This window comes from Mesitornis unicolor, unplaced genomic scaffold, assembly GCF_000695765.1.
Source record: "Mesitornis unicolor isolate BGI_N332 unplaced genomic scaffold, ASM69576v1 scaffold33498, whole genome shotgun sequence".
Classification (NCBI taxonomy): Eukaryota; Metazoa; Chordata; class Aves; order Mesitornithiformes; family Mesitornithidae; genus Mesitornis; species Mesitornis unicolor.
Window position 1 is genome coordinate 6,608 of NW_010203113.1, and position 12,737 is coordinate 19,344.

Here is a 12,737-nt window from a genome sequence, read left to right on the forward strand (position 1 = left end):
TCCTCTTGTAAACTCTCAGGTGACTGTGTAACTCCTCACTGAAAAACAAAATAAAACAACACTGAATGAAAGAAAGACCAAAGACCTCTGCAACGTGGAGAATACCACATTCCTATTGAGTCAGCTTAAAACATTTGGTTCAAGGTCCCTTTCAAATCAAATCATTCTCAGTATAATTTTACATATATGAATGCAAATTGGATGACTGAATGGAAGATTTTCATATAGTTAACTTATTTAAGAGCACATCAAGGGAGGAGCATGGTAGCAGGGCTATGGAAAAGTTGGCAGGTAAAAGCTGGAAGTACGGTAGTGAAAACAGATGGTATACAAGCAAAAACTCTATTATGATTAAGAGAAAGTATTGTTAATAGGGTTACATTTCTAAAGGAGGAGTTCTGCCAAAACCAGAACAAAACAGAGTAGCTATTGAAAATGTGATTTAAGTGATCAAATTAGATTAAAAGTTATTGTCTCTCAGCTGAGATATGAATACCAAGCATGTGTGTGTTTTTACTCCATTACAATGTGAATTAAAGACATTGAACATAAATTGCTATTTTCAGGTTAAGGACAGAAACTTCCTAAATTATGCTAATTCTGTCATCATCTGTTATCTGACCATACTTCAGTGCACTGATCTAGCTAAAACACAAAGCAGGTACTAAGTCGGGATGCTGACTTCAGTGGCACTTTATTATTTACCTAATTTGTGCTGCTTAGCAGACATGAATTCAGATGCGAGTTTAAAAGTAAGTAAATAATTTAAACTATGCTGAACTATGGAATAAGACATAACAAGCCTAGTGGGAAGGCACAGATAAAAGGACAACAACAATTTCAAGAAGAAAGTGAAATGAAATGCCAGAAGTACCTATGAGATAATTGTTAAATCTACAGAGCAAAAGTGGCAAAAAACAAAGGATGAAGGATGGAAGGGAAGTTGTGCAAATATCACAGGTGGATGTCACTTGCTGGTAATTCTTAAACCAGTACTCCAACTGTTAAGAAACATGCAAAATCAAAATACACTAGGGTCATATTTATAGCACTAAACTTCTCTCACTTACCATGTCTGGTGAAAGATACATGCATATGTTGCTTTTATAGATAAAAGACAGACATGTGACTCCTAAGGGTGACATTTCCCACCCTAAAAACATTTGTCTGAGATACTGATGTGTCTAAGCTGAGGTTCTTAGGTCCCCTCTTAAAGTGATTGAATGCCCTGATTTAGTCTTCAGAAATGACAGTGACCTGCTGGCACATGCAACACGAATGAACATTCACTAAAGATGCTCATTTCTAGGAAACCATAAGAATTTATTTATTTGTGAAGATCTTGGCCTCTTTTTTTTGAGAGCTAACTACAGTATAAGAAGATGCAATACTTCAGACTCTTTACCTTGATAAGTAATCTCTGATATTAGGCCCAACAGTCTGCTCACTGCATATTTATTTTCCTTCATCAGGGCTATTGACATGAAACAGGGTATATGCAATGATTATTTCAGTAAAAAATTCTTGACCTTGTTAAAAATTTAAGGAAACTATTGCATTCAGCAGCTGGTTAGGCACTGTGCTAGATCAGGCCCTGACTTTGCCACCTGCTATGGGTGAGCACTCTCAGGTGTCCATTCACCTCTCTGTGCCCCAGCTGCTGTATTTGTAAAGCGGAGGCAGGCTGCTCTGCATGAACGGAGGCTGAAGAATTTAGGAGAGCCCTCAGGCAGAAGCTTGCTGTTGCTGTCGTCTCCCAGAGCTGTGTGTCCCAGCCTCCCCTCACATTGTATAGGAAACCTAGAAGACTTAACTCAAAGCCTGTGGTTTTCTGCACGTGGGGAGGCTCCAGAGGTTAAATACTGATACATTTGCACATTCATACCTGCAGTATCCACTGTCTGCACCTGCTTTCTCTCAGCAAGGTGTGCATGTGTCAAACATCAGATGTGGAGGTGAGGAGAAGGGACAGCTCTCATGATGCACACAACACCATACCTGTAGCCAAGAGTTTGGGAAGCACTGTAGTAAAGTTAGTCATCTTTATCCACAATTTAGACTTTACAAACTATTAGAGAACTCCATAATCATACCATCTGTTTTGTCTGTGGATGTATCACAAGCTGCAAATTATCATTTTACTCCAGAATGCTTTGAAAGCAGCCTGTGATGAGTGAGCCATATAAGAGGCAATCAAGTCCCAGGACAAGTATCATTAGCATTCAGCTTCTCCAGAACTGAAAAACCCTAATAGGAAGAGCACTTTGGGCACTTATTATCTGTCTTCTTAATATGACTTACCAAAATGGTGGAAAACTGTAGAAGCAACAGGCTTTCAAACACCACCTCGGAAATGAATCTACAACCTGCAGAAGTTCCTGTGGGAAGAACTGACTTTTTCTGAGCTAGCTGATGCTCAATACAGCTGGTGACTCTTCCTCTCAAAGCTGTAGACAGTGAGTATATATGTACATGCCATATCAGTGCATAGAAGTGATGGAACATCTCACTTCCATCAATGACATCAATGAATTTCTCTCTTCCATCAATGAAAAAGTCATTATCTTGTATGTCAAAGCTGCCAAGTAACAAAAAGTTAACTCACTCAAGGAGTGATTTCAGGCAGTGTTGAGCAAAACAGCACGTCGCTACACTGCTTGAACACAAACTTAACATTAGATTTCTCAATAGTGCTGCTGAGGTCAGTATGGTTACTCACTTGTATGCCAGTAGGCATGTCCTTCACAGGTTTTGGTTGAAGCTTTGGCTTCCATTTTCTTGCAGCTTACTTTAGTGTTGCAAGTGGGTTTAGCAGCCATTCAAGTAAAGCAGCAAGTACCTTAGACCTGCTTACTGTCTACTTTTGCTATTGCTTTTCCCTGGGTTGCATGGTATATGTAAGATGAAAGAATTAATCCAAAAGGAACAAAAAATATGTATGTATACACAAGTAAACTGAGCAGCATGTTCTCTACCTGCAAGACCTACAGGCTGTTTCTGAGGCTACAGACCAGCCATTACAGCCTTGGAGCCAAGTATTTGAGCTCACTTCTTCACTCGATCTTAATTCACCTGAAGAATCTTAGGGAATTGACTTCCACGTGCTGTATTTCACCATGCAAAGCAGTTTACATTGACTTATCAAGAATTTGGAAAATTGGAAGTAACCAGCTGATGGGCAAGTCCTGGAGGTAAGAGCAGGGGGAACTTCAGACTCACATGTATGGACAGTTGCTCCAGGCTTTGCACTGACAGCTATTGTACACCACTGCTTTACAGTCTAGGGTATCAGGAGGCCTGGTGCTCACCTATTCACACCAGGCCTGGCTAGGTCTCCATGGGCCTAGCAAAGTATGGCTTTTTCTACCAGCCACAGAAGTGCTTTGAAGTGTAAGGCACGAGAGGAGATTTCTGTTCAGAGGCTCTGGACAATGATGCCAACTCAGGTGCTGCTTTGTGTGTGGCCTGGAGGTCCACAGCTTGCTTGAAAAATATTTGCAGGCACAAAACCACTGGCATGTAGCAAGTCAAACCACCTTACTGCAACACAGAATGGACACTTAAAACTGAGTAGTGGGACTAGCACAGTCAGCAAAAAAGGGAACTTTTGATAGAGGTACAATTGGAACTAGTTGACAGACCTGTTACCAACACCCCACCTACATGGAAGTGCAACAAACTTGTTTCTTCTTTCCTATATATATTGTGCCTCTCTAATTACCTACTTTCTTGGGCTCCATCCTTTATACTAGAAGGACCACACCACAAAAAGAACCAAAACAAAACAAAACAAAGCAAAACCCCTCACAACTTTATGAACTCTTATTCCTCTTGGAAACCACTGTATTTTAGTTATACCTGACTGACAGGAGGGCTAGTGGATCTGGCTCTATAAGCAAAAGTGTGTTCACTCTTTCTTCTCCTAGCACATAGTGGTATCAGCTTTGACCATATCAAATCATGGAGAAAACAGAAGGGTTCTAACAAGCTCCACCACACATAGGAAATAGGAGTGATACCTCTCCAAAGCTACGCATTAGAGTGACCAACTATCTACAGCCACTATGGAAAAAGCCAAGGTGTTCCTGTTTCCATCATCCTTTAGCTCACAGTTCCCCTTTTAGGTAGGCTACTGGTCAGAGAGGTAGCTCTGAATATTTCTCCGTGCCTCTGCGGTGCAGCTTAGCTACAGCTCTCTAAATCGAGGTGTGAAAGGACAGGAACATTCATTAAAGGTTTCCACTACAGAACAAGAGCTCTCACTTTTTGCAGCTTGAAATAAACTCTGCTCGCAACACAGAAGCAAGTGCAACCACAGAAAGGTTTGAGCAGGAAAAGCCTTCACAGGGAGGCTAGTGAAGGTTGGGTGGGGAAAGGAGGTGGTTCTCTCTAACCAGAAAAAGTACTGCCACTCAATTTTTTCCACTTATCATCAGCCCCACCATGATGGCCCAAAAGTGAACGCAAGAACTGACCACTGAATGACAATATATAAGCTCTGTGGAAAAGGGCTTACAATAGCCACTTTCTTCTCTGCCTTGACAAAGCAGCCACCAGCAATGAAACTCCACGTTGCAGCTATCCTCGTCATCTTCTGGCTTGGCATCTTGACTGTGCACACAGTGAAAGGTAAGTTTACAACCCGTAAGCAAGGCAGGAATTGCTCCACATTGCACCAGTGGTCTGATGAGCAGGATTCATTCTCAGCCAGAGCTGATTCGTAAGGTAAACGCACAAGAAATCCAGATGAGAACTAGAAGAAGGGCAGCTTTACAGCTGAGGAGATCTCACCCAATGTTCTGTCAATTAGGGGTTGATTTCTGCCTTAATGGAGTGAGAGTTTCTGTGCCTTAGAACACTTAAAGGATTTCTGTGTATTATTCTCTCTTGAAATCATGAAATCTTGAAGACACAATGTATTTTAATCTCATTGATGCTATATAGCAATGATTTATGTAGGTTAATAACATTTAATGAAAACTATTTCTTGAATAAGATATACTCTTTTTTTCTTTTTCCAGATATATTACTTTTAAATTTACTTTTATATTATTTTTGTCTTTCTCCAACTATAGTCTTAATCTCTCTAATGTCCCTATTTTAAGAAGTTCTTGTAGTTCTGTATCACATATTGCCTGTTTGCTTGTTTCCAGCCAAATATTTTGGTACGGACAGGCAAACTATGAACAAAAACTGCAAAGAAGAGCAACAGATTTATACAATGTCTTCTCTCTTCTTGATTTCATATAATTTAAGATCTTGTTTGAGACCATTTATGAGCACTGAGATGAGCCATGCTTATTAGCCATGCTTTAAATACATTTGTCTGTGGTGATGTTTAGGTCTGTGACTTTTGGATCAGGCTATATGTATCATGTGAAAACATGAACTTGCACACGCAAGCACATGTCTTATTGTACAAATCAGATTCACACAAACAAGCACATAAAAATCACAGAAAACACTCACATGAAAGCCATATGCAAACCCACAAAAATATGCAAAGAGAAACACACAGAAAAGGCATCTTCACAAAACCACACTGAACTCAAACTGAGACCTGCTAAGCATTCACAAGATTATGTAGCTACACGTTGAGTATGTTCACCTAGTGCCCCTAGAGCTAGATCATGCTACATTCTTGAACATTGATTAATGCTACTCCTGCTCATCTTGGCAATACATGGCTTCATGCCACAGACTGTCAGTTCATAATGTTGGTCTCCAGGTTGTATAGTTTGCATAAATATCAGCAAGTCTGAAAAAACACACTGAGGTGGTGTGCAAAGGATAGAAAAAGGATTAGAAATAAGAATGATAAATTTTAAAAAAAAACCACTCCAGAAAAAAAGGGTAGTTATAGGTGCAGAGCAGTCTTAGAGCTGGTTTGCCTCCTGGAATTCCCTGCATGCGTTCCCAGGAGGCAATTTAGTAATAGAGAGACTGTTTCCAGGACTAGAAAGGATTACTTGACTATCTTTGAGCTTTTTAATGCCACATTTTGAAAACCAGTCTGAGTGAGGCAGTAAGATACGTATTTGTAATGAATAATCAAAAAAATACATCACGTTACTTGTGACTAAAGCAGGATCAGAAGAGATATTCCTTTAGGCAAACAAAATCTCAAGAATTAGACAGCACCCATGCACTGGCTATGCTACAGGTTTTCCAAAGGCTGATGTGTGTTTGCTTCAGCTATTCCAATTATTTCAAACTAAGCAGAGCTCACAGATCATGAGATTATGTGAAGCAGGTTTTATATTTAGCAAGTTTTACCTGAACAACCCTTGGACGTTTTCTCAAGTCAGTTTCTCTATAAATGAGGGGGACGAATAAAACACTGCTGTATTATGAGGTTCCTTTTAGAAGAATTTATAGAGGTCTCATTATCTCACTTAAATGAGCTCCTGTTTTTAATTACCATCACATAAGGTAACAACTGCCCAGAGAATTTTACTCTGATATCATTATTCTCTTTATTAATTACTAGTGCATTTCCCTGAAATGTATGAAAATGTTGGAGGAAAGAGAGGATTAAATAGTAAGCCATTGCCTATGAAACCAGACTTATAGTAAGAGTATGCAAGTACTTAGTCTTCTGGCAGATATACTTCCCTCTCTTTCAACAATTTTTTTTTAAATGTTTGTTTTGAATGTTCAGTGTGAGACAAGTAGCCTTGCTTTCCTTTCCTTCGCTTGCAGTAGGAGGAATTACTGATCCACATTCAGATGACATTTGGACATCCATCCAGTAAAGGTGCAGGTTCTAAGCGCTACTCTATATGGACACTTATTTGCAGACGATACAGACCTAATTACGAATGATGCCAAATACTTTTTCTGCTATGGAAGCAGTGACTCCCTAAAGGCAGACTGATTATACAATTGTTCAGGAAAATGAGTGAAGATTAGTATCTTAACTGAAATAGCAATTAACACTTTAGAGATGGTAAGTTGCATCACAAAAAATACCTTAAGCTCTCTTGCATAACTGATATTGTGCCCATATATCATGAGACACTTGTGTTCTAACCATGACTGGAAATCTGCTGGAATTCATTATTTATTAAGTAATTATGGCTAAATATGAATATAGTATTGACTGTCTTTGTCATTTATCTATGTTTTCTCTTCTAGGGAGCGTTGGAAGTCAGCCCATGCGCAAAATCAGTTGTGTAAGGCTGTCTACACAGCAACTGAACATCCGAAGTCTTGTCAGCTATGAAAAGCAACAGGTTCCAGTAGAGGCCATCATGTAAGTATCCAGAGCACTTTCAGACTTATCTGTGTAAACATGCTACCATCAAAAAGGGAAAGGGCATCAGAAGACACTTCATGGCTCAACTCACTAAAGGTGGCTAGTTCAGGTCACCCTTACAGTTCCCCCATGACACAGTCAACTGGCAGCTGAGGGACTGAGGGGAGAGGGGTGGGCCTCAGAGAGCTGGGAGATGTACGTATGCTGCTCACAAACACTGTCAGAAATCTCACTGAACAGCCAGGTGGTTTGTGCCCAGAAAGTGGAGAAAAATCTCAGTGAGAGGTCATGGTGGAGCAGTCAAAAGCCCAGTGCACTGAATTGAGCCAAGGGGAAAGATCATGTGGAAGAGTTCAGGGTACCACCAACTCCTGCTAGGAGCTGTGTTTGGTCTTCCATCTCACAAGCGTGCATTTTTATCAAATCTGGGGTATGCGCCTGGGAGGTAAATATGCATCATGATTTCATATAAAATCTCTGAATATCAGGTATATTCCTTTTTCTAAATGTCAGTATGTATTCACATGACTATGTATTTAACATGCATACTTATGCCATAAACAAGGAACTAATGTTGCTAGCTACTGTTATTCCAGCTAAGAACTACAAACTCCAGCATGTGATAAGGTTTTAGTACATTGTTCCCCATGTTCTGCAAAAACCCAAGTAAACCTGAGTTTGGAGACTGAAATTTAATGGCCGCCTGATTTGCTTGCTTTCTTCCAATAGGTTTATCACCACAAAAGGTATCAAGATCTGCGTAAGCCCTAATCAGAAATGGGTGAAGACTGCTATAAAGAAAATAGACCGAAAACGTACCACCAAAGGCAAATAATTCTGGCCTAGGCCAGCACCTAAGGCCAACTAAATGGAATCATCATCAGTGCTGCACATAACAGGGAAGAAAGCCTTAGTATCTGCTTTAATTCATATTTATTAATTGGCAATAAAATCTCTGAACAACCATGAGCTCACCAGAATTTGTTCATCACTGGTTGAATGTGTGATGACTTCTTTGTTTTATAGCTGGACACTGTTATTTTCTGAAATGCTTGCTAATATTTATTTACAAATGAATGTAGATTTCTTCCCATCCTTGCTGTCCTGACCAGTATAGCATTTAAGGGTAGATATCACATACTGTAGAGAAGAAGATGACCTCCCCCAGAGCTGGATGAGTGTAGACCTCCATCCTGATGGAGGTCAGAATGTCTTGCATTGAGTGCTGGGTTTGAGAAGGTGCTATATAATTTAATGGTTACTCATACTGATATAATCTATGAGTAAACTAATCTCATGCTTTAGGCTGTCACATGATCCATGAAATATTCAGGAAAAGATCCTTGGGCCTTCTATTTTTATACACAGTATTGCACTATTAACTCAGTCCACAATGATGTATGGATACTGTCACCAAGGGATGACCTGGAGAAATCCAGGGTAACTCTGTGAATGTAACGCTATTCAGCCTTGTACTGGGGAAGACTTATCCTACCCACTGACTTCTGTGAAGTTACTTCAGTTTCACCTTCATGTGAGACAAACCTGAAACAACTGTTCTACTTTTTAATTTGCTTTGCTCTGAATAACTAAGAACAAACCATGTCTGGAGCCTGTATTTCACAAACTCATAGGAACTCTCTGCCCTAGAGAACTATGTATATGTAAATATCTTATATTTTTTAAGTTGACAAATTCTACTAACAGAAGATTTTTAATTTTAATAAAGTTACTATAAACCTTGAATCAAATGGTACATTTGTCTGCTTGTATGTAATGCAGATGGAGACTGTTGAAATGAGTACCAAGATGACAGCAAAAATCTGAGAACTTTCGGGCAAGCCAGCTACAGCTGGCATTACTGCCAACTCATGACATGGACTGTTCAAAAGCAACCTGATTCTGAGCTTTCTACACCATTTCTATACCACGTTTCAGACAAGTCCCTTTCAAAGTTCAGGTACTTAAAAGTCAGACTTCATACAGTGCTAGGATGATCCCGACATTATCAGAAGCAGGCACTCTTCAGCTTTGGGCAGAGAAAAAACTGGTGTTTGAGGAACTTGAGGGATGGAGGAAAGGTATAGGCAGAGGGGCTGCAGGAATAAATTTCCTCAAGTAACTACTACATGTATGTAGCCTGCTCTGTTGCTAAACTATGGACTTTTCATCACAAATAACTTCTTAGTGATACACATGAAACTACAGCACTTCCAAACTACACTACAGAAGTAAGATCACATTACTCTGAAAGCCAGCCTTTACAGTTCCCCACTGGTCAAATCTGCAGACAGTGATGCTTCCTTACTGAAGTTCTCAATATCAACTACACTAGAAAGAAAATTATTGTTGCTACAAACTTGGCAAGAAGAGCTTTACAGGTAGAAAGAAATGTTGAGATAAGAAGTTTCTGGAGTACGGCAACATATAAACTGGTGTTCATTCATTCTGAAGGCCTCAGTCCCTCATGTTACAGACAACAGAAACACCTCTGCTCCCTTCAGTGTCATGAGACTATCAGCAGGCTGCAAAACCAGGTGACCTATAAAAGCATTTTTACAGTAAGGTCTCTCTGATGAATACCATCAGCTTCTACTGATCACAATCATCCAGGACCAGCACTAATTAACATGCATTTGGCAGGCAGAATTTTAATGCCTTTGCTCATACTCAGTAGTATTTTATCCTGGAATTAATCTTGAAGTTGTGGTTTGTTGTTTTTTTTTAATTAGGACTGTCACAACCGGAGAATATATTAATTAACCATCACATAGCAATTAATATTTTATATCTGCTCATCCTCATCATGGTTCATAGCCTGATTAACAATGTTTTTTTAAGAGCGAATCATCCTACTTAATAACTACATCTTGTTTGTTATACCTTGCAAGATCTGAAATGATTCTTGTGCATTTCTTTGGAGTTAATTTCTATAGGTGATCAGTGCTTTCAACAGCTGCTCCTAATCAGCCATTAAACCTGTCTTTCTGTGACCATTCCTTACCCCAGTCCTTGCTGTGGTCCCAGTTGTGTGCTATTTTTGTCATCTCTAGCTGTGTCTAATCTGGAAGCTTATCAGTAATGGCACTGCTCCTGCCTAGCACTTTTCCCTGAGGCCCTCAAAATGCTTTAGAAAGAATGGAAAATATGATTAAACTTCCTTTTCACACACACACACACACAAAAGGAAAGTGTAAAGTGAAGAACTAGAGTGCTACTGTTGTGTTGGAGGCAAGTAAGAACCATAGTCTTGGTCTCCCCTGCATCCTTAGGAAACATCTTGATTAGAAAAACAGTAAGTCAGGCTCCAAGGTACATTTGAAGATCTGGTGCTGTGGTTGCAATAATGTCCTTCCTGCACTTGGCTACCAACCATTTCTTATCCAAGTGAGGTAGGGAGCAGGGGGCTCACGGTGATTGCTTCCCTTCCTGCTCATCCTCTGCCAGATTGCAGCCTACAATGTGATCACTGGTTTCCTTTGACTCCTTTTGTACAATCTGTGCACCACTTTGCCAGAAAGGACCCTTCAAATGCACATGGCAGACCAGGGAGCAGCAACATTTGAAGAAAGTCAACCATTTCTCTTCTGTTGCACAACACTCACACAGTTTCCAAAGGGATGGAAGAGATGTGCTGTGTTCACACCTTTCGCGCAGGGGAAAGAGCAGAGAGCACAGTGGACAAACTCTCAACCTCTGTAAATATTCACAGCTTCACTAACTTCAACAGAGGCAGACAGGACAACTACTCACCCCTTTGGGAATGCTGACTTTTTGCATAAAAATATTTTATCTCCTGGGCAATGATTTTACATAGCTGCAGCTGTATTCTTTTCACTGCTTATTTATAATTAAGGGACTAGAAAGTTAGAGGTTTGCAATGACAATGATCTTTCCCAAAAAGTGTTACCACAACATCCAATTCCTAATTCCCAGTGATGAGATGGGATATTCCTTGATTGTTTGGGTTTGGTTTTTTTTCCACATGCTTTCTGACTATCATTTGCACTTTGCTTTACATTGGCAGTTTTTATCAGCTTGTTACCTATTTTAACAGATTGCTCAAGTCTGAACACGGGAAGAAGAAAAGGAAGGAGAACTGGGTATCTATGCACAAATATTAATGCATCAACGATGTTATTTTGCCAAATATTGGTACATTACATGAAAAGTAGGGCATGTTAATTCAGCAAATACAAATATTTTCTTCTCTTATCCCTGTGTAATAATGCACCACATGGATTTTGGAAAGCTAAATCTTATGTTTTAAATTGAAAATTAAATTATTACTTAAATAAAATTATTGGGGTTTTCTACAAAAGATGCTAATTCAAATCTTATGGCAAGCCAGTACAAGAGAAAGTGTGGGGAAAGGTAGCAGGTAACAAATAAGAAAGGAGTGACAGGGAGTTGTTTCAGGAGAAAGTTGTACGAGGTAGCTGCCATTAAGTCCTTAATAAGTCACAGTCTTTTAGCAGCCCACTTGCTCCCTTGAGTTATCATCTATGCTCTGTAGCTCGTGCACTAGGGTAAATTTCTCATCATCCTAGGGAAATGGAAGCTGTGCCATAAACCTGGAAGTCCCAAGCTGTACTCTTCCACTAGCAAATTTTTGGGAATCAACAAAATGAAAACATCAGAAATTACGACCCTGTAAGTGGTTGTCAGTGTAATTAAGAATATGAACTTTACCTGGGCATTTGATTTGGACAGCACAATAAAACTACATGTAGCATGCTCTATGATCAGCACCACCACTGGTGCATAACCCTGGCGAGGCCCTTCCTGCAGCAATACCTGACTGGTTCTGAGGGAACCCTTCTGACTCCCCTCACTGCCTGCCTCCATGTCTGCGTGCTTACTGAGAGCTGTTTCTGTCTGTCCCTTCCCACCCCATGCTATCCACCCACAACTTGTATTTTGGTTAGCATATCTGAGAAGAAGGGAATAGACCCACCAGGACAACTCCTACAGAGGCTACCCAGAAGATTTAAAAAATATTCTGCTGTCACTTTATGGTTTACCTTCCCCCCATTTCACCTGTTAAAGGCAGCAGAGAGAGGTGAAATTATGCAACAAAATAGAAGCCTGTTGTATGAAACAGTAAATAACTATCTCAAAACCAAGTATGGCACTGCAATTTACATGAACCTGTGAACTTCGTGAGGCTCATTTGAGACATTTCCAGAGCACGTGCTGGTTCAAGGCCTGCTTATTGCTCCTACTCTGTTCCTTTAAAGAGACCATAGAAAATGGAGTTGCAGAGCAGGCCCTTTCCTGCAGAAGTTTTGTTTTTCCTTTCTGTCTGGCTGTGGCTTAGAGTGAAAGAGTCTAGACCAAATCATTACATTTGTTATGCAAAGAAAGACGCTGGTCCTGTCACAAGACACAAGAAAAGGATTCCAAAAATACAAGCTCATATCCTACTCTGCTAATGATGTAATTGTTCATTTCTGTGCAGTGACTGTCACTTGATCTA

At 39.9% G+C, this 12,737-nt stretch overlaps 1 protein-coding gene across 1 annotated transcript; it reads left to right on the forward strand.

The window, feature by feature from the left end:
• Positions 1-4,559: 4,559 nt before the first annotated feature.
• LOC104535277 (lymphotactin-like) lies at positions 4,560-8,093 on the forward strand. The gene is made up of 3 exons (XM_010190613.1): positions 4,560-4,629; positions 7,138-7,255; positions 7,988-8,093. Exons 1-3 carry the CDS (start codon positions 4,560-4,562, stop codon positions 8,091-8,093), a joined length of 294 nt encoding a protein of 97 aa, XP_010188915.1.
• The last annotated feature ends 4,644 nt before the right edge of the window (positions 8,094-12,737 follow it).

Bases quoted from the DNA above. Each gene is read 5' to 3' on its own strand.
- LOC104535277 (XM_010190613.1), top strand. From the start codon at position 4,560: ATGAAACTCCACGTTGCAGCTATCCTCGTCATCTTCTGGCTTGGCATC. The intron at 4,630-7,137 runs GTAAGTTTACAA...TTTCTCTTCTAG, and splicing joins GACTGTGCACACAGTGAAAG to GGAGCGTTGGAAGTCAGCCC. The intron at 7,256-7,987 runs GTAAGTATCCAG...TTCTTCCAATAG, and splicing joins GTTCCAGTAGAGGCCATCAT to GTTTATCACCACAAAAGGTA.